General features: G+C 44.2%; 1 protein-coding gene and 1 pseudogene across 1 annotated transcript; both read right to left on the reverse strand.

The window, feature by feature from the left end:
• Positions 1-731: 731 nt before the first annotated feature.
• Positions 732-1,660, reverse strand: LOC147890361 (putative oxidoreductase At4g09670). Its single transcript, XM_087390269.1, has one exon. It carries the CDS (start codon positions 1,658-1,660, stop codon positions 857-859), a length of 804 nt encoding a protein of 267 aa, XP_087246395.1. The 3' UTR covers positions 732-856.
• A 2,811-nt stretch (positions 1,661-4,471) lies between these two features.
• Positions 4,472-22,727, reverse strand: part of LOC147890362 (putative oxidoreductase At4g09670) — a 35,320-nt pseudogene continuing 17,064 nt past the window's right edge.

The following is a 22,727-nucleotide window of genomic DNA, read 5'->3' on the forward strand; positions in this document are numbered from 1 at the left end:
CAAATGCTAGTCGGGGTAAAATTGGTTCCAAAGAAGCCAAATAGGCTTAAGACGAGTGATTGGTATTTACGAGGTGTTACATAAATCTATGGCCTCAAATCGAGAGTCGATTATGGTAGGGATTGACCTGGATACATGGACTGAATTATATGAGATTACATTCTCAAGGTATTATATGACATTTGGCTTGGGGAAGTCTTTGGGAATAGTGAGAGCTTCATTTTGTCACTGCATCTTCCATAGCTATGTGGAAGGAGATTTTTGCTAAGGTCAACTAGGTACTGGTATCCGTTGGGTTGCAGCCCAGTTATTGAGGTGATTAGGAGGATTTGAAAGACACATGAATGTTATAGAGCAGAAAATAATTTAGGGTAATGTTTTGTCCTTTTGTAACTTTAGTTTAACTTATTGTACCAAAGGCTGGTAAACAAGCTAATCAATTAGAGAAGCAAATTCTTTCCTAGAATCCTGTTAACTACTGATTGACTTTTTTGGCACTCACATATGATTATTTTTAGTCTATATATGTGTGTATACATGTATGCATGTATGTAGATACAATGTTTATGCTTCAGGAAATCCATGATAGTCTCTCTCTCTCTCTCTCTCTCTCTCTCTCTCTCTCTCTCTCTCTTTGACTGAATAATGTCCACTTCTTTTGGGATCAACTTGGGTAGGAGGGCACTCATGCATGTACACATCTATAAATAAGTACAAGTGAAGCTCTTGATAATGTACAGAAGTGACGAAGTGTCCATACTTAAATGCAACACCAGATGCGTATGCATTTATTGCTCATTGTTTGCTTGTTAAAGTCATTAAATGATCCAATACACACTGCAGTGTTGACCATTTCTTACCCTTCCAGTTTGACAGCTGTATATCCTGTCTCGATGGATAATTTAACAGCGTTGAGCAACTGCTGTGTTTTCTTGGCAATCATGGAGTATGAAGAATCTATGGTTTTAGTGCCATCCTTGATTCCCTTCACAAGGAAGGAAAAGTTTTGAATCATTAGGCATTCTTGAGGTAGGCTTGTGTGGGCTTGATGAGTAATAATGTTAACATTCCAGCTCGTGTCTAAAGGTCCAAACAGTGCATTCATACAAATCTTGAACTGTGCTACATCTTCTTCAAAGGGTACAACAAAGTCTTCCACCTCAAGGGTGCCTTTAGTCCCTTGTATTACTGATGACATTGCCATATTTTCCAAGAACGAGCAATGAAAAGTTGCTGTACGTCGATCGTTCCACAAGAAACAAGCACCACAGGCCATTATTACTCCTCCATTAAACCTTGCCCCAGGAAGGGCAGTGACACTCACTGGAAGCTCATAAGCAGTTGCCCAGAGAAAAGCTCGAGCACAATACCAACCCAGATCACCAAGCACTCCAAGCACATCGCGCTCAGGTTGCACACGTATGTCCTCCATGAAAATCGCCCACACAACTGCTAAGAACTCCAAATTAGTTGCTTTATACCGTTGCTGAGCATTCGACAAGGAGCAGCTAAGATAAATTATGGGCCGCAATTCATCCTGAGTGCCGTATTGAAGGAGTACTGCCCCTAAACCATTGGTTGAAGCATCCGTGCAAATGATAAACCGTTTATGCAGATCCATCAGTGATGTGATTGATCGTTGACCAAAACTAACAAGCATGGTATTCAAAGAAGCACCGTGGTCAAACCAGCATAGTTGTTTGAACAAGCACAATGGTTAATCAAGCAATTTCAGGTCCACAATGCAAAAGGAGAATGGGGCTTTTGTGAGGGACAATGGGGACAATGATGTTCTTGAGTGACTTTCATGGAGGAAGTCTTCAAGAGAATCACCGATGATATTCGAGGAGGAACTCTTAGAGAGAATCATGTCATTTGAGTACTGTGGACAATACAGAATACATATCTCTCAGATATAATTGACAAAGTCACGGATGGTCCTATCTAGGATGGTTGGCTGTGACTACTTTTGCATGTATGATCTTTTTAAAGAGGTACAACAGAATCTTGAGGAGAAAAATCTCAAGCATCAAAAGCATGCTGATAAAAGAAAAAGTGGGGCAAACAATTTGAGCAAGGTGATCTCATATGGGTGTACATCAGCAAGGAAAAGTATCTCGATGGGGAGTACAAGTGAAAACTACACCATGTAGAGTATTGAGAATGATATGCCCAAATGTGAGTAAGCTGGAAAATTCGTCCCATATTCAATGTAGCAGACGTGTTTCACTACCATGGGGAGAAAGAACTTAGTAATGACCTGCAAGTTGGTCAAGCACATGAAGAAGAGAACCAACATGGCAGTCCTTCAACAAGCAAAGATAAATAGCCCTCAACATCAATGAATGTGCTTGAAGAGGACGAAGAAGATGAGGAGAAAAGATTACATACATGCACGCATGTGCTTGCACATGCATGAATAGGCACACACACGTAATTACATAAAGTAATTAATCAATGAAGGCACTTGCATGTTAGTTTAAGGATTAAAAATAGCCTTTCCTATGGATAAAGCATCAAAGGAGAAAGAACGGAGCTAGGTTGAGAAAAACCAGATAGCTTGTTTGCAACAATCCATGTCCAATCAAGATATTGGAATCTTTCAAACAAGGAGAGTTTGTTGCAAGAGCATATATGCTCAAGGCAAGCACACTGGTGCTTGGTGGTAAACTAGAGATTAATGAAGCCACTAACCTCATGAAGAGGAAGGACATGTGGCATGCCCAGTTGTATCGTAGAAAAAAAGATGGACAGAGTTTATGTCTGGCATTTATCTTGATCTTGTGAAAACTTGAAGTGGGGTTGTGATGAGACTAAGTAGGTGGGATATAGAAGAGTTTGGGCGAGAAAAGGCCAGATATTATCGTGTTACAGGAGATCAAATTGTGGGTACGAGTTTAGATTAGATTCTCGAAATTACTAGGTCTTTCTGAACTCTACGAGGTTCATGTTGGGTTGCCCTTAAGGATGAACAGAACATGGAGCAGCAATGAACTTTATAGAGATTAGGAAGGCATATGTTTTTCATTAGAGGTGGTTGTGAGGGATTGGAAATGCATTTGTATTTCTATATATGCACCGAATGCTTCTAGGGAAAGGGCCACATTGCAATTTTTTCTGTAAGGATGCCTTCAAGGATTGCGCTGCCATATTGGGGGTGACTGGAATGAGGACAAATTCAATAGAAGAAAGGACCGACTGTAAGTCCGGCAAGATGCTTGGTTAAATTGTTGATGGAATGTATAGGCTTTGAGGAAGAAGCTAGGTTGAAGAAGTTGCATGCAACAACAGATAGACATGAGCATTTTTATTTTTCCAGAATTGACAGATTTCAGGTTAAGGGTGGTGGGTGGATTGTGGATGAGGGCATTGTTCAAGGATGAGACAATCATGATCACTTCTGTTTCTAATCACTTTCATAGTGTGCAGTTGTTCGCTTGTTTGTCTTGTTTGAGATGGTTAATCACAAGACCTCCATTAAACTTAATGCTAGCCTACCAAAGAATGACAAATTCTGTGTGGGAATCATAAAACGTGGAAAGATGGGCAGAGTGATCTTTCATTGTGAGAGAATTGTAGCATGCACTACAGCCCAGGTGGCCTGTTAGATGAATTTTATAAACACTTTGGTTACTCAAGGACGATTCATGTGATATGGTCAAAGTAGGCATGCTATTAAGGTGAGATGGCGGATGAGGCAAATGCTAGTCGGGGTAAAATTGGTTCCAAAGAAGCCAAATAGGCTTAAGACGAGTGATTGGTATTTACGAGGTGTTACATAAATCTATGGCCTCAAATCGAGAGTCGATTATGGTAGGGATTGCCCTGGATGCATGGACTGAATTATATGAGATTACATTCTCAAGGTATTATATGACATTTGGCTTGGGGAAGTCTTTGGGAATAGTGAGAGCTTCATTTTGTCACTGCGTCTTCCATAGCTATGTGGAAGGAGATTTTTGCTAAGGTCAACTAGGTACTGGTATCCGTTGGGTTGCAGCCCAGTTATTGAGGTGATTAGGAGGATTTGAAAGACACGTGAATGTTATAGAGCAGAAAATAATTTAGGGTAATGTTTTGTCCTTTTTGAACTTATTGTACCAAAGGCTGGTAAACAAGCTAATCAATTAGAGAAGCAAATTCTTTTTTAGAATCCTGTAACTACTGATTGACTTTTTTGGCACTCACATATGATTATTTTAAGTCTATATATGTGTGTATACATGTATGCATGTATGTAGATACAATGTTTATGCTTCAGGAAATCCATGATAGTCTCTCTCTCTCTCTCTCTCTCTCTTTGACTGAATAATTTCCACTTCTGTTGGGATCAACTTGGGTAGAAGGGCACTCATGCATGTACACATCTATAAATAAGTACAAGTGAAGCTCTTGATAATGTACAGAAGTGACGAAGTGTCCATACTTAAATGCAACACCAGATGCGTATGCATTTATTGCTCATTGTTTGCTTGTGAAAGTCATTAACTGATCCAATACACACTGCAGTGTTGACCATTTCTTACCCTTCCAGTTTGACAGCTGTATATCCTGTCTCGATGGATAATTTAACAGCGTTGAGCAACTGCTGTGTTTTCTTGGCAATCATGGAGTATGAAGAATCTGTGATTTTAGTGCCATCCTTGATTCCCTTCACAAGGAAGGAAAAGTTTTGAATCATTAGGCATTCTTGAGGTAGGCTTGTGTGGGCTTGATGAGTAATAATGTTAACATTCCAGCTTGTGTCTAAAGGTCCAAAATGTGCATTCGTACGAATCTTGAACTGTGCTACATCTTCTTCAAAGGGTACAACAAAGTCTTCCACCTCAAGGGTACCTTTAGTCCCCTGTAATACTAATGACATTTCCATATTTTCCAAGAATGAGCCAGGAAGGGCAGTGACACTCACTGGAAGCTCATAAGCAGTTGTCCAGAGAAAAGCTCGACCACAATACCAACCCAGATCACCAAGCACTTCAAGCGCATCGAGCTCAGGTTGCACACTTATGCCCTCTATGAAAAAGGATGGAGGCATTGAAATTTTAAAGGTGGAATGAATCTGAAACCATAGAAGCAGGAAAGCATTATAGACTTACACCAGTACCATTTCTACCAATCACCCCCCCCCCCCCCCGCCCCGCACCACCCACACACCCCTTCCTAGTCCACCCCAGAAACAGGTACGTCAGTGCAAATCGTTCTCCATGAATCATTCTGTTTAGGTATGTTATGTCAGACAATCCGCTTGACCTACAAGCAATTTCTGCTAAGGCCTGGAAGTACCCAGCTAGCCTAACTTTGGAGAAAGAAAACCCCAGGTTGATATGAACAGTGGTTAACATCAATATCAGCAATTAAATTTGTTTGTGGTATGGGTAGCCATTTACATTGTATGAGAAGCCATCGTAAAGGTATGAGCAGTCAAACATTAGCATGCATTAACAGTAAGTACTAGGCAAATTTAATGGTTCTCGTGGCAAAAAATCAACATTGACGATGTCCACCTACAGGGACCTTATCTTCTATATGCATTGCAGTTTAGACAAAAAACACATGAAATATTGAGGAAAAAGAGATTAACTCTTCTTGTGTGGATAGTTTGTACTACTGTATGGAAAGTTATCTTGTTTATTGCAGTCCAGCAAGTCAAGGACTTGGATAATTCCAAACAATCCCAAAGAAAGGACGACAGGTAGCAAGGATGATGTAGCTATAGCAGATATGGGCTGAGATGTAGACACTTGAGAACTAGATCACCTGTCTGTTAATAAGCACTCAAGCAAAAGAAAGAAGGCAATCAACCCTTATAAATGAAAAACATGTGTGGATTGTTAAGTCTTGGGTTCCATGCATGTTACACCTCAGATTCATCTCAAGTTCATACAGCCTAGAACCTTGATTTTCTCGTTTCAGTCAATGACCCTGCATCTCAGAGCTTCATCATCACGATTCTTCCTATGTAATTTCGGCACATTGTGTTGGACATGGAAGTGAGACAAGGCAAGAGAATGGAGCCGAAGCAAGCTGGAATCAAATTGCAGCAACACAAAAGAACTACAATTGTAACAAGCGAAGACTTGCTGTGCAAAAAGATAGATGAATATAAAAGGCAAACTCAAGCATGAGAGACACGAGACATTTGCCTAATAGTACACTGCTTTATTTGTACATGGTTGCCAAATCGGCATAGAAAACTGTGCTGAGGCCACTCCCCTAACTATGACATGCAGGAGATGGAACCATGCTGCGGAAATAGGACGCCCAAAGCTTGCACCGATGCTGGCTGGAAGCGTTGTTGGAGGCTGGGAGCTGAGTCCTGAACTGAGGAAGCTGAGTGAGTGAAAACGGGGCCAGAAGACCCCTTATATAGGGCTGGGAACCAGCCAACCTTGGGTCAGCACAACCGACTGGCTGGTTGGTTTTGGCCAACCAGGCTGCTGGCCCTTGCCTATAAAACCAGGCCCTTTTGGGCCAATTCAAGCAGGCTAGACAGCCAGTTGTCACTGCCACCTCCTATGCTGGCTGGAAGCGCTGCTAGAGGCTGGGAGCTGAGTCCTGAACTGAGGAAGCTGAGTGAGTAAAAAGGGGTGGCAGAAGGTCCCTTATATAGGCCGGGAACCAGCCAACCTTGGGCCAGCACAACCGACTGGCTGGTCGGTTTTGGCCGACCAGGCTGCTGGCCCTTGCCTATAAAACCAGGCCCTTTTGGGCCATTTCAAGCAGGCTAGAGAGCCAGTTGTCACTGCCACTTGGGCTTGACCTTGGTGCATGTGACAACAAGGCTAGGGTAGTCATACAGACAAAACCCTAGGACGGACCCTAACTGGAGTCAAAAGATGTGTGGTGACTAACTCACCCACAAACTCAATCTCTAACTGAGGTTACGGTTAAAAAACCTTAATAAAATGAAGTGTCCCTAGCCCTTATTACATAGCATTGGCGACTGCCTTCGGAAACATAAATATTTCTAACACCCCCCCGCAGTGATAGTGTCACAATGTAAAAGGTAAACATCAATCACCAAATGGATATAAGTTTAAAGCTTTGTGAAAAGCCTCAAACTTTGGACAAGTAATGCTTTGGTGTGGTGCCACATTTTGCTATGTAGGGCAAGAGACCAAGCTGATGTCCCGTGCATGTAGCTGCTCCCTGACATAATGATTATGAATTTCAATGTGTTTTGTATAAGCATGAAATACAAGATTCTGCACAATGCAATGGCACTATGGCCGTCAGCGAGAATTGTAGTAATTGCAAGCCTCTTGGGGCATTCAATGATGTGATGACCAGGATTTTTGCAATAATGGCACTTCCCTTTCTTGAAAGGCATTGTGGCATCCTTTTTATCTTTCCCACTCGCATGTCCAAAACCACTGCTAGAGGCATGCCTTGGCTGAACTTTCCTTTTGCCCTTATTTTTGGCTGAACAAGCATGCTCCCCACTACGAGAACATGAAGCCATATTCTTTCGCCTCTGCTCCTCCTACAAACAAGAGTGCTACCAACTCTTCAGAAGTGAGACACTTTTGATTCCCTCGCGTCGAAAGGTTGAGAGATGTCTGAAAAAAAAAGTTAAGACTCCAGCAAGAATTCAAAGTAGTGGTAACAAGCTGTGAGTCTAGAATGACCTTATCAATATTCAAGAGTTGCTTGCGCAAGTCTTGATCCTGGTGACATGGTCTTGCATAGAGTCACTCTCATGCATGCACACGATATCAAGCTCTCTGCTCAAATATGAGACTCCCGCCTCAGTACGAGCTTAATACATGTTTTCCAAAATATCCTTGGCAGCTTTAGAAGTCCAGCAGGACCTAACATGAGGGATAATAAACCTCTCCACATTTATGAAATCAAAGATAATGCTTGGGCATCATGTGTATTTCACCTCTTTTGCTCAAGAGTAAGACTTCCAGGTGCTTGCACTTGACCAACTAGAGCAAGGTGTTGTTGCCCTTGCTCTCCCCCCCCCCCCCCCCCGGCACCACCACTGCAACCCTGAACCCACTCTAGAGGTTTGGCTAACACAAACTGATCCGGCGAGATGGTAACGACAAGCTTCTTAGCCAAGTGAAAATCCCTCTGAATGGGCTTCATCACCCGTGACATAAACCCATAATTTTTTTGCAACCAAGAGATTCCGCATCATAAAACCCTAGAGAGAATAGTTGGTGCCATCCAAACTATTCTCTTGTGCAAGCATCTAAAAGACATCATTCAAATTCTACTATATGCCATTTCAGCAAAGTTCACGTGTTGTGAACGCTCTGCTCAAGCAATAGACATCACTTCCAAAGCCAATGCTTGGCAAAGGATGCACCTCAAACCTGCAAGAGAAGTCCCATGCTGGGATATGTACTGCAATCTCGGAATTCTCTCTCAAAAATCATGCAATGCTTGGCTCAACAAGGTATAAACCCTCTGACAGACAACCCTGTTCCGAACCAAACAACAAATCACAAAGCCCAATGTCCTCTCAAGGATGTAAACACGTGATGGGTGAAGATGGGAGCCGACCCGATGCGCAATGAAGGGTGGGAGTGGATTTTGGCTGTATGGTTCAACCAATATAGGCCAGGATTCGAGCCTGAAAATAGACCAGCAAGTGCCACAAACAAATAGAGTATAATGCACCCACCCAGTAATAGCCAGTCTAGGCCATGTATAGGACCAAAATAGGTCAGGCCTGGCACAGTATTAGGGATCCGCAATAGCCTCTTACTGGTTCAAATCCAGTAAATTAATAGACCAATCTGTGAAAGTGACTGAAAAAGACCAATCTCTATGAATGGAAGTTATAGATCAGTCTATGAATGGCAGTTACAGACTGGTCTGTGAGATGGCAATTACAAGAGCCTTCATGTCTATGAAAGGAGGCCTTTCCCCTCATTCAAATCCATCAGCTCCAGAAGTAGCAGCAACCTCCCTAGCAGCCAATGCGACAATACCATCAGCCTCAATGACATCAGTAGCAGAAACGCCTAGTGAAGCCTACAGCCCAGCAGTAGCAACAGGATCAGCCCTCTACAACAGCCCTAACAGTCCCTATAGCCCCTTTATGTCCCATCCTATCATGGGGTAAGTTTCCCTCTAGCCTCTCCAAACAGCCTGAATCATGTGCAGTCTTCTATAACCTCTGCAGGCCTAACCTTAGTAATACAGATAGTAGTTAGCATAACTATCCGTGCAACGATGATGTGACGCTTTGCATCAAGTGCTCTCTCTCTCTCTCTCTCTCTCTCTCACACACACACACACACACACACACACACACACACACACACACACGTCTCACTAATGCCTAGGCTTAACATAAACCTAGACCCAAACAATGGAGCCCTCAAGTAACCGCAAGTGTTGTCAAAGCCCTTTGATTCCCCGCTTCACCATAACAGAGCCTCTGGCTTCCATGATTATGCTTGACGTAACATTCCCTTCCCCTTAAGAATGGTTTATGTCCTCGAAAAAAAAATTGGGGACCTCCTCTGGAGATTGCTTACTCTTTCCCATGTTGAACTCTTTTCAGGTCTATCTTTCCACTTAACCAGACATTCTCTCCCTCTCTCTCTCTCTCTCTCTCTCTCACACACACACACACACACACTTTTTTTTTTTAGTGAAATCTTTTATTTCTATGTGGGAAACCCCAAAAAGAGGTAAAAACCCTCCAGTAAGTACAAAGAAAAAAATTTACAAGTAAAGCCTCAAAGGAAAACTCATGGGGCAGCCAAGTAAAAAGTTACAATATCAAACTGAAAGAGGATCAAACACAACATCCTCCAGTTGCAGATTGTTGCTTTGTAAAAATTGATGTAGTGAAGAAACTGCACCGTCAATAAAAACCACCTAGTTTTTGCCCTTGTGATTCTTCTTAATATAAGCTGGGAGCCTGAATTTTTGAATCACAGGGTCAAAAACCTGTTGCAACATAGGATGAAAAGACTCCAGAGAAAAAGAAACAGTTGCATCCTAAACAGAAAGAGACTCTGGCACAGTCTTCACAGGCATATGAACTGGATCAACATCTGTACTCTTTGAAGAAGAAGCGTCTGACAAAAGAGCTGCATCGGATAAATCATGACTCATCATGTTAGCTTCAGTCAGGGTATCACCCTGAGAGATAGCATGAACAACATCTTGTATAATCCCTGCTCTAAGAGGCACATACATATCCTGAGGAGAAAGAGGCTGATGGTGCTCAATAGGAGAGGGATCCTGAACTGCTTCAGGAACAAAAAGATCATCCTTGGATTTATCTACCTTCCTCCAATAGTGCTTCGGAGCAGTAAAAGAAGGCTTATCTAGTGAAGCCATAGCAGAGACCGGAGGAGAAGGTAGAGGAATCTTGATAGCTGAGGAAGGAGTGAGGAGTGGTCCTGGAAGCAAAAGGGCAAGCCCGTGCAAAATGACCAACCTGACGGCACCGATAACAAGCTGTAGAAAAAGATGTAAACTACAGCCGGATGCGCAAAGGATGAACAAATCCCAAATCAAGATCCAGAGAAGAAGGTACCAGCTGCATCATATCCCATAAAATACAGATGCGAACATCTCGAGTGGCCTGCAGAAACTCCTGTCTCGGAACATGTAGAGGCCTCCTTAAAAGCGCTGCAAGGGTAGGAAGATGCGGAAGAAGACGAATAGGCAGCGCTTTTAGAGTAATCCAAACTGGATAGTGAGTGAGAAGAGAAGCAGCCAGATCAAAAAGTGGATCCCAAGGCATCACATAAGCAAAGAAACCAGCCCTAGGAGCACCGGCACAGTTGACAAGGCTCTCCACCACCTTAGTCCAAGAACACATAGCATAATAAAAACCTTTGCCCAAAATAAGAAAGGAAGAAACAAGATCTGGGCCTACTGCAACTTCAGCCCAACGATGGAGCTGAGCTGCAGAAAGAATCCTGCCCATAAAATAGAGACAGATCCCAAACTGCTGAGCCTATCGAAGATGAGAGACTAAGAGGGCAGAATCCAAAGAGCAAACCATAGGAGAACCCAAGGAGAACCCAAGGAGGGAACATCTGTGACAGAGGCAGCACACAATTGTCGAAGAAGATTCAACTGGACGGAGGAAGAAGGACCATCCACCACATCGAGTTTTGCAGATTTGAATAAACGCCAAGCAAGCAGACCACCACGCTTCCGGCGAATAAAAACACGGGCAGGAGGATCAGGCACGGAAGGAGTAGAAGCAGAGAACACAAAGAACCCGTCTGTCGACGCAGCAGGGAGAAAGGAAGAGGATACATCAAGAAGAGGCGAGGATAAAGGGGGATGCTACTGGAATTGTACAGACTTGAAAGGCTGAGCAGGTACATGCTGTACTGACAGCAAAGGGGGCACAAAAGAAGAGGGTACAGTCGAAAATGGAACAACAGCTGTAGCAGACGAAAGCTGCACATCCATCCATACAGGCTGTACGGTCAGCCGTACAGAGGATAAAGGGGGCTGCTACTGGAATTGTACATACTTGAAAGGCTGAGCAGGTACATGCTGTACTGACAGCAAAGGGGGCACAAAGGAAGAGGGTACAGTCGAAAATGGAACAGTAGCTGCAGCAGACGAAAGCTGCACATCCGTCCGTACAGGCTGTATGGTCGGCTGTACAGCCTGTACGGACGGCCGTACGGCAGAGGCAAAAGGTGCAGGTAAGTGAGGCGGCTGCTGCAGAGCAGGTATGAACAGCAACGAAGGGAGTGTAGGGGGTGGTTGAGGCAAAACAAGGGTGCAGTCAGCAGGTACGGATGGTGAAGAAACCTGTACGGACAACCAAACCTGCACGAACTGAGACAGAGGATCTACAAAAGGAACCCTACTTTGTGGTCAAATCCAAGGAATTTCTCAAAGTCTTACACATGTAGAGATATATCTTTTTACACAAAGATACACCAGAGTCTACCCTTTGCCAATAGTGGGTACACATAGGAGTGTTAGAAAATGGAATCCCTACACAGAATATCCCGCAGTGGAAGACCAATATGACGGCCTAGGAATTACACACAGAGGTGTTTCACTTTGGAATCAAGCTTCGTAAACATGTGTGTACTTCACAACCAGTCGTGTGTGCAAGCCAACAAATAGACATACGAGGGCCTAGGAATTACACACGGAAGTGTTTCACTCTGGAATCAAGCTTCGTAAACATGTGTGTACTTCACAACCAATCATGTGTGTGCAAGCCAACAAATAGACTATGCATCGAGACAAATATAGAAGCAACACTTACATATTTTCGTTCGTCCTCAATTTGGACACAATACAATACCAAAATGTTCTCCTACTAGATGCCTAGAACCTCTAGATCTCTGAGCCCATGTGCTCCACTGAGCTTACGTAGACTCTCTGTCTAAAGGATCCCTTCCACCTTGCTCTTTGGAAAGCCAGCCTGTTGGGAATTGTGTGATCAAGGGCTTGTCCTATGATCATGTATGTGTAGCTATCATAGTCTATGACGTAAATGATGATGTAATGCAAAGGTCCCCACATGGGGAGGTGCCTTTGATTTAGGAGTCCCTATGATATAGGGATTGGTTTCCTTTGATGTAGGAGAGGTGCCTATGATTTAGGCCACCCTCTCTCTCTTTCTATAAAATGAGAGGCTTTCCTCTCAAATGAATAGAACACACAATCTTTTGCATTCAGTCGGTTCTCTTCATCTCTCCAGCCATGTTTATCTATGAGCCACCATAGCTTCCTATTCCTACATGTGGTATCAGAGCCTTGATTTCTTGTAGCCATGTTTTTCAGTTCTCTAGGATCTCCTTGTTGGCTTTGCAATCTACCTTGAGCTATTAGAGTCTCTACTGATTGCGCATTCTCATTTTGCCGTTGCTCAGACTGACTGGTGACTTCTTTGCCAATTGAATATTTCTTGCACTGTAGGCTATGGATTCAACCTCCACGTACTGTTCTCAGTGTTTTGCATACAATCTTCCATTGCACACGTACTGGTAATAAGCTGTGCTGAGTTTATTGTTGATTTGAGTATTGCTGCTGCTCACACTACTCAGACCCATAGAACAAAAGGTTGAAACTCTAGCGACATTACGGATGAAGACTAGCGACATGCTAATAGCACTACTTGCTCTTCATGCAACATTTGTCACACGTATGTTGGCTCGAACTCTCTGATTAGTTCTCCGCTGGAGTTTTTATTCATAGTCAGTGAGTTGTGTGCCGCCTCAGTCTATGAATACGGACCTGTACAAGCTGCTACCTCTAGGCCTACGTACTTCTCGGTAAATACATTGCCAGCTACTTCACTGTTCTAGAGTACACAGACGGAACATTTCTTCACGATATCATTTGATGTAGTCATAACCTGGCGCATCTATTTTTGGTCAAAGGTTTCTGTAATCTTTTTCTGGCTACTGAGTTTGGGAGAACTCTAACGATACATAAAAACAAGCATTGCGGCACTGCCCCGAAGAAGCAATGGTGTGTGGCTAAATCTGACGCAGCCGACGCTCAGCTCCAAGATATACTGAATTGGGCATGTCAACAGCCGGAGACAGATTGTACATCTATTCAACCAAACCATCCATAACAATTTGCTGCGTCTAGCTTCCTTTGCGATTAATAGCTACTACCAGAGCCAAGGGCGACACGATTCGGATTGCTATTTCAACGCGGGCGGGGTCGTTGTCTTCAAGGATCCAAGTTACGGATCGTGCGTGTACAATTACGCTTCTCCATAATTGATGTCGATTTACAGACGATGATGGGCTTGATTATTTGTTCGCATTCTTTTGAAAATAAAACTGGCACATCATCAACAAGAGCGCCAAGATGCAATAGCTTGGAAAAGTGACCATCGACACTCTTTGAAGAGAAGTCTCCCATAATTATGTTTATGTTTTATGTGCTTGAGTCGGGTTCTCTGCCCAGATTTCCCTTAATGTAACATGCAGCGGTAATCTGATTGCGTAATTCACAGCAAGACCTTTAAACCTTTAGCGAGGAATTAGCATTGTTTACCATAGAGAGAGGAAGGACATGAGGGTAGAGAGAGATAGATAGATAGATAGATAGATAGATTAACGTCTCTAAAAGGCCAAACGGCCTATGAGACTAAAACAGTTGATACATATGCTAGTGTTGTCTCATCAAAGAGAACAACAAAATAAATAAGCTGAAGGCTGAGAGCTACTAAAGGTACTTAAAGTCAAAGGGACTGCAAGTGACCCAAAACTAATGAAATACCAAGCAAGTATTTACTAAAAGTACCAATTGATCAGCACAGGTAGAAAGCTAATCAATAAAAAGGTTGCACTCTTCTTATGTCAAAAATCCCAATCATGGGCAGCTCTAGGATCTCATAACTCGGTGCCACACGTTTCCGGTGTTTGGCAATGATGGCATGGATCCAATGAAGATATGGGTGCCGAGCACGGGGTCTTGGGGGCCTGGGCCTCCGTGACCTGGATATGGCGATGGCTCGGTCCAAAATCACACCATTAGAGTGTGGCAATCTACCTGTGTGTGATAAGGTGGTGGTGGCGCCAGGGGTTTCTGATGGCGGGGAGGGCATAAAACTAGTTGAGGTGCTAGCAGTGAAGGAGTCTCTGAGTGTACTTTGCCTGGGTGGGGCTGGTCACGGCTGTCTATCTCCCAACAAAGTCTCTCTATGTTGCTTGAGCTTTGATAAAAACAAACCCAAGCATTTTTTATCTTCGTACTCCATCACCCTACGGAGTGGGCCAAATCCCTTTTTGAATAGACAGTGGTATCTTCCTCGGATTTCATAATATACCGTGCATCTACATACGTAATGCTCCTCTGTCTCCTCCTCCTGCTGGCATAACTGACATATCCGATTCTAAGGGGCTGTGTGGGTGTATCTCCCTGTCTCTATTCTCAACTGATGTGATGAGGTTCGAATTTGGCCAATAATACTACGTAGCCCATGAGATAGATGTGTGTCCATGTATGCTGGCCTGGCTATAAGTTCATCTGGAGATAAATGAAGAAAATGGCTCTGGTAGTGTGCCTCTTCTTCCCTAAGGGCTCAGGTGGTCTAGTCCAGGTTCTCTTAGTCTCCAACTTGACAATATCAGCTCTAATGATCTTGTTTCGGTCATGGCGAGACAGGTCTAACTTGGGACAATCCCATGTTTGACCCTCCTTTGCTAGCTGCCTGGATGATATCATAGCCAACCGTGCATATCTGGAGCCAGGTAGATCCCACAATCTATGTATGCAAGTTACTGCCTGGAATAGAGCCTCAGTCACTAGTGGAGCAGCTGCTAATTCAGCTCGTATTATCGGATGTGGTATAGATGACTTGCTGCAGATCATGTGGGCAATCAATGTCACTAATGGCCTTTCCAATCTCCTCCACTCAGTTGCACCCCCTACACTGGGGGCCCATATAGCTGCACCATAAAATAGTGTGGGCACCACGAATGTCTCAAACAACCATAATTTTATGCGTGGCTCTTGGAACTATACATGTGCACACTGTCTCTCTAGTGCCCCCAAAGCTGCATAGCCTCTATCCAATCTGGCATCAATCGCGGCTCTCAGTGAAAATTATGGACCAGAAAAGATCACCCCGAGGTACACATAAGATCGTACCTGCTCTACTGTCTCACCTTTGAAAGTGAACTGTTGTGCTGAGCACGTCACCCAAGCCTGTGTAGTATTAAATACCATCACCTTGGTTTTCCCAAGGTTTACTGTTAGATCCCTGTACCCACTGAGGGCCCCCTCCTCCAACCAGGGAGAATTTGCTTTATACTTGGAGAACTGAGAAATACAAAGAACACTCTTCGAGAGAGCACAGAAACACACTTCTGAAGAGCTCACTGTGCACACGTATAGTAGACCCAAAGACCTAAGAGGCAACGCTGACCGATACCGAGACCTTGATGCTGTCCACACTGACGATATAGGACACTTTTGCAAGGCAAGAGCGAGGCTTGTGCTGTCCACTGGAATGCAAGGTTATTGTGTAAGTGACAGAGTGAAAGCTAGGAGTGATAGATCCTATAAGAGAGTTGAGAGATGACTGAAATAAAAAGCTGAGAATGAGCTGTGTAAAACTGTAAAAGATAACTGAAAAGAGCTGCTGAAACAGACCCCAAACCTTACTCCGTTCACTGTCCCGACTCCTTGTCTGATGCACTGCGTGAACACCTTCCCAGAGGGGAGAACTGATGCCAAAGGCTGAGGCTGGTCAGAGGGCCACTGGGGGTGAGTGTCAGGCTGGTCAGAGGGGGCTGAGGAGGAGCTGTAGGAGGCTGAAGTGCTGGGAGAACTGAATGAGGAAAGAGGGCCCGCAGGCCCCCTATTTATAGGGCTTTTGGGGCTGGTTGGCTGGTCCTTTGGCCCCATAAAAGCAGCCCTAGGCCCCATAAATGGCAGCCTAGAGAGGGGTGCAAGGTAGCCTATAAAGGCAGCCCTTCCCTTGCCATTCTCTTCACTTGTTCTAGCCCTGAGGGGGCCCAGAAGGGCTCCTATCCTAGGCTGGACCTAAACCTATCCCCAAACCTAAGATGAAAACACTACCCTATGGTTCTCCAGTGGGTACTAGTGAACAAGGACTGATATTCTGACTTGACCTAAGGCTAAGAGACTGACTTATGTAGCTTGTTCCTGACTGCTGTCCCTAGACACAGCATACAACAAAATCTCCTATTAAGGAACTATTACGCACTTGTTGATGTAGCCAGTGTGTCACTTTGCACCTAAGTGCAGGGGTGCATGTGACAGACAAACTGTCGTTTGGAGTTAAAGTCTCTTTGTGAGAATCCCCTCTCTTTGTGTTTGTGAGGGAGATCTCTTTTGTGAGAACTCATACTCTTTTGGGCTTTTACATCAACTTTGTTTTGTGCATTCACTATTTTGTCAGGGATAAAGCTATTTGGATAGTATGTCACTTTATGGTTGAAGAAGAAAGGCAAGGTAAATCTGGTTGAAGAAAGAACTCTATCAGCAAATGAAGAAACAAATCTTGTGGTAGAAAAAGATTGGGTCTTTTAAGGTCCAACATCTTTGAAATGTTATCATCACTTGATCAATTTTGAGGTTCTCTGCCTGGAGTAGTACTCCAAAAAGAATGTTATGTGTTTTGTGTTTTGTCTTTTGTAAATCACCTCCGGTCACCATCTGATGTAGGCCATGTGATATGGTACCTCTTGTAGACATGAGAAACCAGGTCCACAGAAAGGCCTAAGATTTATCCTTGACCACCATGAGATGGCTTGTGAAACTATGTGACTAGATGTATCCTTGACATAGCAAGAGACAAACCCTTGAGGGGGGGTATGTTGGGAATTGTATGATCAAGGGCTTGTCCTTTGATCATGTATGTGTACACACTAAGTGCTATGATGTGTCTTAGTGTATGAAATAAGTGATAATGTAATGCAAAAGCTCCTACATGGGGAGGTGCCTTTGATTTAGGAGTCCCTACGATATAGAGATTGATTTCCTTTGATGTAGGAGAGGTGCCTATGATTTAGGCCACCCTCTCTTTCCTCTCAAATGAATAGAACACACAATCTTTCTTTTGGCTGACCTAGGGCTCTGTTTCAACTGACCAGGCGTCGGCCCCTTTCCATGTGTATATGAGCCTGGTCGGCTTGCTTGACAGCCCAACCAGGCCCCATTGAGCCACCTTGGCACTGTCTTACGCTGTCTAATGACAGGCCTCTCCTCTTGAATTGCCTGATCAATTGCATGATATGATCATGTGGCTGAGCATGTGGAATTTGAGAAGGCTGAGAGCTGCTAGAACCAAGTGGGGTTTGACCCTACAAAGTCTGAAGCAAGTGGGGTTTGACCCTACAAAATCTGACCTGAGTCTGCAGTAGACTTAAGGAGGGGGAGTGTTACGCTCTAGCCGAGGTAGCATGACCTCGGAAGAATCAGTCGACATTTCCCTTATAGGATCTATCTTTGTAATATATGTGTTTGCGCTTTATGTAAATGATCGGGAGGGATTAATGTCAAGGTCCTAGGTGAGGGCTGATAGCACCGGACTAGATAGATCTGAGACCAGGGGCCTAGTGCAAAGAATGTGCCTAGGGGCAAGGAATTAAATGCATCCCAAGAGAGGGGTGAACTGTTGCATTAGTAAGGCCCTATATGGATGACATATGGCATCTAGATCTATCTAGGGAATTGGGGTGTCAAAGCTTGTGAGAGAATGGAGAATTGGGTAATTACGTGATTTCAAAAATAGCTCTCTCTCTCTTGCTTTTGAGCTTTGGCAGTTTGGCTGGGTGGTTAAGATGGTGCTACTCCCGTGATCAGAAAACGTGGCTTGGAAGAGAAAGTCGTGATATTTGGTATCAGAGCTGAAGGTTGGAAGGAAGGGTGAATCGACGAACGGGCTGTTGGAGCGATCCAAGAGAGGGGTGAAAAGGGTCCGTCTGACGATCGCGTCAAATGGGTATTACGATTGCGTAAGCTGCACGGAGCGGGGTAGGAGAGGAAGCGAACGAAAAGTGCTGACGTGCGACGAAGCATAGCAGTTCGCCATTCTTTTACGTACGCGTCTGAAAAAGAAAGGTGCCTAGGCACTCGAGCGATCGCCTGGCGTAGAGCATGGACCGTGTCGCGATGCCTTTTGGGAATCTAACGGAAGACCTGGATGGGATACGCCGTTGATCCGACGAGGAGTCTAGTGCAGCCCTCCCACGATTGGCACAGTTGAGCGGACCTGACGGAGCGCAGCGGAAGCGTGGTATATTTGGTCTTCGGTCAACGCTGATAGGGCGACGCGCAGGCTGGAGAACAAGGATTGAATTTAGCTGGTTGCAGAACTCGAATTCCAGGGAGCTTCCTACCTATTTTCCCTTTTGGGTTTGGATCAAAATTCATAGACCAGGAAGGTTCTTTGTCATTTCTGTCGATTCTGTGTTTTTTTCCCTGGTTGGTTGCTGATACTCCGTTTGCGTGAAAAGCGACAAGTAAGCATAGAATTTAATGCTGTAGTAAGGACAGACTATGCTTGAGAATATGCCGGTGGGCTTCAGTCAGAGTAAAATGCAGTAGCTTCCCTAGTATAGGGAAAGGCGGGATTAAATGCATATGCCTGTGTCAGATACGTAATTAGTGTGCATGTCAGGTTGCAGGAGTTCCCTAGTATAGGGAATTGTGTTCAGAGTGTCAGTACCCTGAATTGTGTCAGCTTTTGATTACAGTGTTCTAGGGGTGTTTTTTTAAAAAAAAAAAAAAAAAAGAAACCCCAAAACAAAACGCCTACTGAACTAAATGGAAGCAGAAGAAGGGGCTTCCAGGAGGGACCCTGGTGAATCAGGAGTCCGGCCGACCCAGCAGGGATCGCGCCCAGTAGCTCATACCTTATCTGGCAGAATTGCATTGTTGGAGGATGCCTTACAACAGTTGTTAGCACAGCAATTACAAGCTAATGCAGGGCAGTCCGAACTTAGGAGAACACTCCAGAGTATGTCTGCCAGACCTTCTCGAGAGGAGAAGGGAAAGGCTCCAATGGAACCGGAGTCTAGTGTCCATACGGTCGAGCCTAGGAAGGCAAAAGTGCCAATTATTGCCAATTACAGACCGGAAAAGTATTCTGGTCGGATGAACGACCGTAGCTCCGATGTCATTGAGACATGGTTACACAAATGGGACGAGGCGTTCGCCATTTGTGAGATCAGAAATGACATCAAAAAGATCCGCGAGGCCACCCACATGTTTAGTGAGGCAGCGGATCGGTGGTGGATTAAGCAACAAAAGGATGGCATAGCATCCACTACCTGGGAGGGGTTTAAAAGAGAGTTCAGGAAACACTTCTTACCTCCTGACGAGGCATCCCGAGCTTGGGATCAATATAGGAACCTGCGTCAGAGAAATTTATCAGTGGCAGAATACACTGATAAGTTTCGAGAGAGTGTAATGAAGGTTGATGAACCCCTGCCTCAATCAATCCAAGTGAAAGATTTCATATTTGGATTGAATGACCGAATAAAAATGGAAGTTCGGGCTAAGTACGCGAACACGCTAGATGATGCAATAGCTATAGCCTTGAACTATGAGGATGCCAAGGGCAGCAAGCCAAGTGGGTTTGCACAGGTCGGAACCCAGTATGGGTATCCAAAGAAATCTGGGTTTAAGAAGAAGTGGACTAGTAAAGGGAGTGGTTCGCAGCCGAGTGGTCAAGCCAAGCAGGCGAGACCGGCTGAAACTCCTAAACCAAGTACCACCATTGGAGTGAAGAGAAAAGTAACTCCAATGGCAGCCCGGGCTTGGTCTAAGTCTCCCTTGAACCCGGAACAAAGGGAAAAAGCGAGGAGAGAAGGCTTATGCTTTGGTTGCCTTCAACCTCATCAGTGGAGAGATTGTCCACGTAATAAAGATCGTCGGATGGCTGAGATGGTGATCTCAGAGTGCGACGTGGAGATGCAGGGAAGTCCCAGAGCGGAAGAGATGCAGATTCAGCTAGCGGGATCTTCTCAGAGGTTAGTACCTTGTTTGTTTTGTGTGTCTGTTACTAAGTTAGTGACGAGTGCACCTGATAACATCCTATCTAAGCCCGCAGCAACGGGGTATACAGCCTTCAATGATACGGAGCTAATCAAAATGAAAGGGCAAGTGGCCAATCATGATGTCATTGTGTTGTTTGACTCAGCGTCAACTCACAATGTGATTAACTCCAAGCTCGTGAAGAGGCTGAAATTGAAAACAAGTCCATCTGACTATGCGTATACAGTCAGGATGGCTGATGGAAGTTCAACTGAAGTATGGGACCAAAGGGTTACCCAGTTGGAGCTTCAGATTCAGGACTATACTGAGAAGCTTGATTTTGAAATAACCAAGCTTGCTCATGCGGATATAGCCCTGGGAATGGCGTGGCATTCTAGGAAGAATCCAGCCATTGATTGGAAAAAGCACGTATATCAATTCAAGATGAATGATGTGCTTTATGTCTTGCGAGGTGGAAGAGATATACCTCAGGGACCGTTGGTTTCCGTGATGGAAATCAGAAAGGCTCAAGTAGAGTCTTTATACCTTTGCACAGCATCGGTAGAGTCGGTGGATGAGTCTTCGGCTAGCACTGATGTTATGCAAAGTGATGAGATGGCCAAGCTGGCTAATCTTATAACAGAGGAGTTCTCTGAATGTTTTAGGGATGAACTACCTTATGGGTTACCTCCAGAACGGAAAGTTCAGCATAAGATTGAACTGATCCCGGGGGCAGAACCTGTAAATAGACCTCCCTATAGAATGAGTTTTACTGAAGAAGCGGAGGTGCGTAGGCAACTGGAAGAATACCTCAAGTTGGGGCAGATTCAACCAAGTTTCTCACCTTTTGCTTCACCAGTGATATTAAAGAGGAAAAAGGATGATACGTTTCGCCTCTGTATAGATTACAGAGCATTAAATAATATCACTGTCAAGCACAGGTATCCGATGGCTCGGATTGATGATTTGCTAGATGCATTACATGGAGCCGTAATTTTCAGCAAGATAGATCTTAAGTGCGGCTATCATCAGATCCGGATTAGAGCCGAGGATGTGCATAAAACCGCTTTTAGAAGCAGGTTTGGTCATTATGAGTTTTTGGTAATGCCCTTCGGACTTACCAATGCTCCAGCGACTTTCGTCATGCTTATGAACGATTTACTACGACCGTATATCGGAAAGTTCGTAGTACATTTTATTGACGATATCTTGATATTCAGTAAAAGCATTACTGAGCATCGTGAACACTTAAGGATAGTGTTCAGTACTTTGAGGAAAGCCAGTCTATATGTGAATAAAAAGAAAACTATACTGTGTATGGTTAGGCTTGAGTATCTAGGGTTCATAATTACTCCACAAGGGGTAGAAATGGATCCGAAGAAAGTGGCTGCGATACTAACTTGGCCAATCCCTCAGAGTCTGACCGCGTTGCGATCATTCTTGGGATTTGTCCAGTTTTATAGAAGGCATATCAAAGGATATTCCGGAATAGTATCGCCATTGACTGATCTAACCTCAGGTAAAGTACCTTTTATTTGGGGACAGAATCAACAAGAAAGTTTTAACACCATAAAACAAGCTGTGGTCTCAGGACCGGTGTTAAAAATAGTTGATCCCCAGAAACCGTTGTTCCTAGAAACCGATGCAAGTGGCATTGCGGTAGGAGCAGTCCTCCTTCAAGAGGGAAGGCCAGTAGCCTTCGAAAGCAAGAAGCTTTCTCCCTCTCAAAGGAATTGGCCAACTCATGAATTGGAGTTGTATGCTGTTATCCATGCTTTGAAAACATGGAGGCATTATCTGTATGGTTCAGAGTTTTATGTGGATGTGGATCATGATACTCTGAAACATTTCTGTAAACAGCCTGACTTGAGGGGCCGCCAAGCTAGGTGGGCAGAGCTCATGCAGGAGTTTAATCTTACGATTCGGTACCGAAGAGGAAAAGACAATAAGGTAGCTGATGCGTTATCTCGCATTATGCACAACCTGAGTTTCACGGTATTAGAGAGCGCTCTAATGACCGAAATAAAAGAAACTCAGAAGGTGGACGAGTTTGTCCAGAGCTTATGGCCTAAGGCTCATGTGTTAAAACCCGGGGAAAATGAAAAGGATGACCTGGCATCCAGAAAAGGCCAAACTTATGCAAGATATACCATAAGGGATGGTATGCTAGTTAGAAATGGCAAGGTTGTAGTACCTGGTCAGAATGATCTCAGGCAGAGAGTCATTCGACAATGCCATGATAGCCCGTGTGCGGGACATCCAGGTGTCGAGAAGACGTATGATCTCGTGAAGCGAGA

This window comes from Dipteris shenzhenensis, chromosome 19 (genome assembly GCF_047967505.1).
Source record: "Dipteris shenzhenensis isolate YYH24624 ecotype China chromosome 19, Dip_SZ_1.0, whole genome shotgun sequence".
Lineage (NCBI taxonomy): Eukaryota > Viridiplantae > Streptophyta > Polypodiopsida > Gleicheniales > Dipteridaceae > Dipteris > Dipteris shenzhenensis.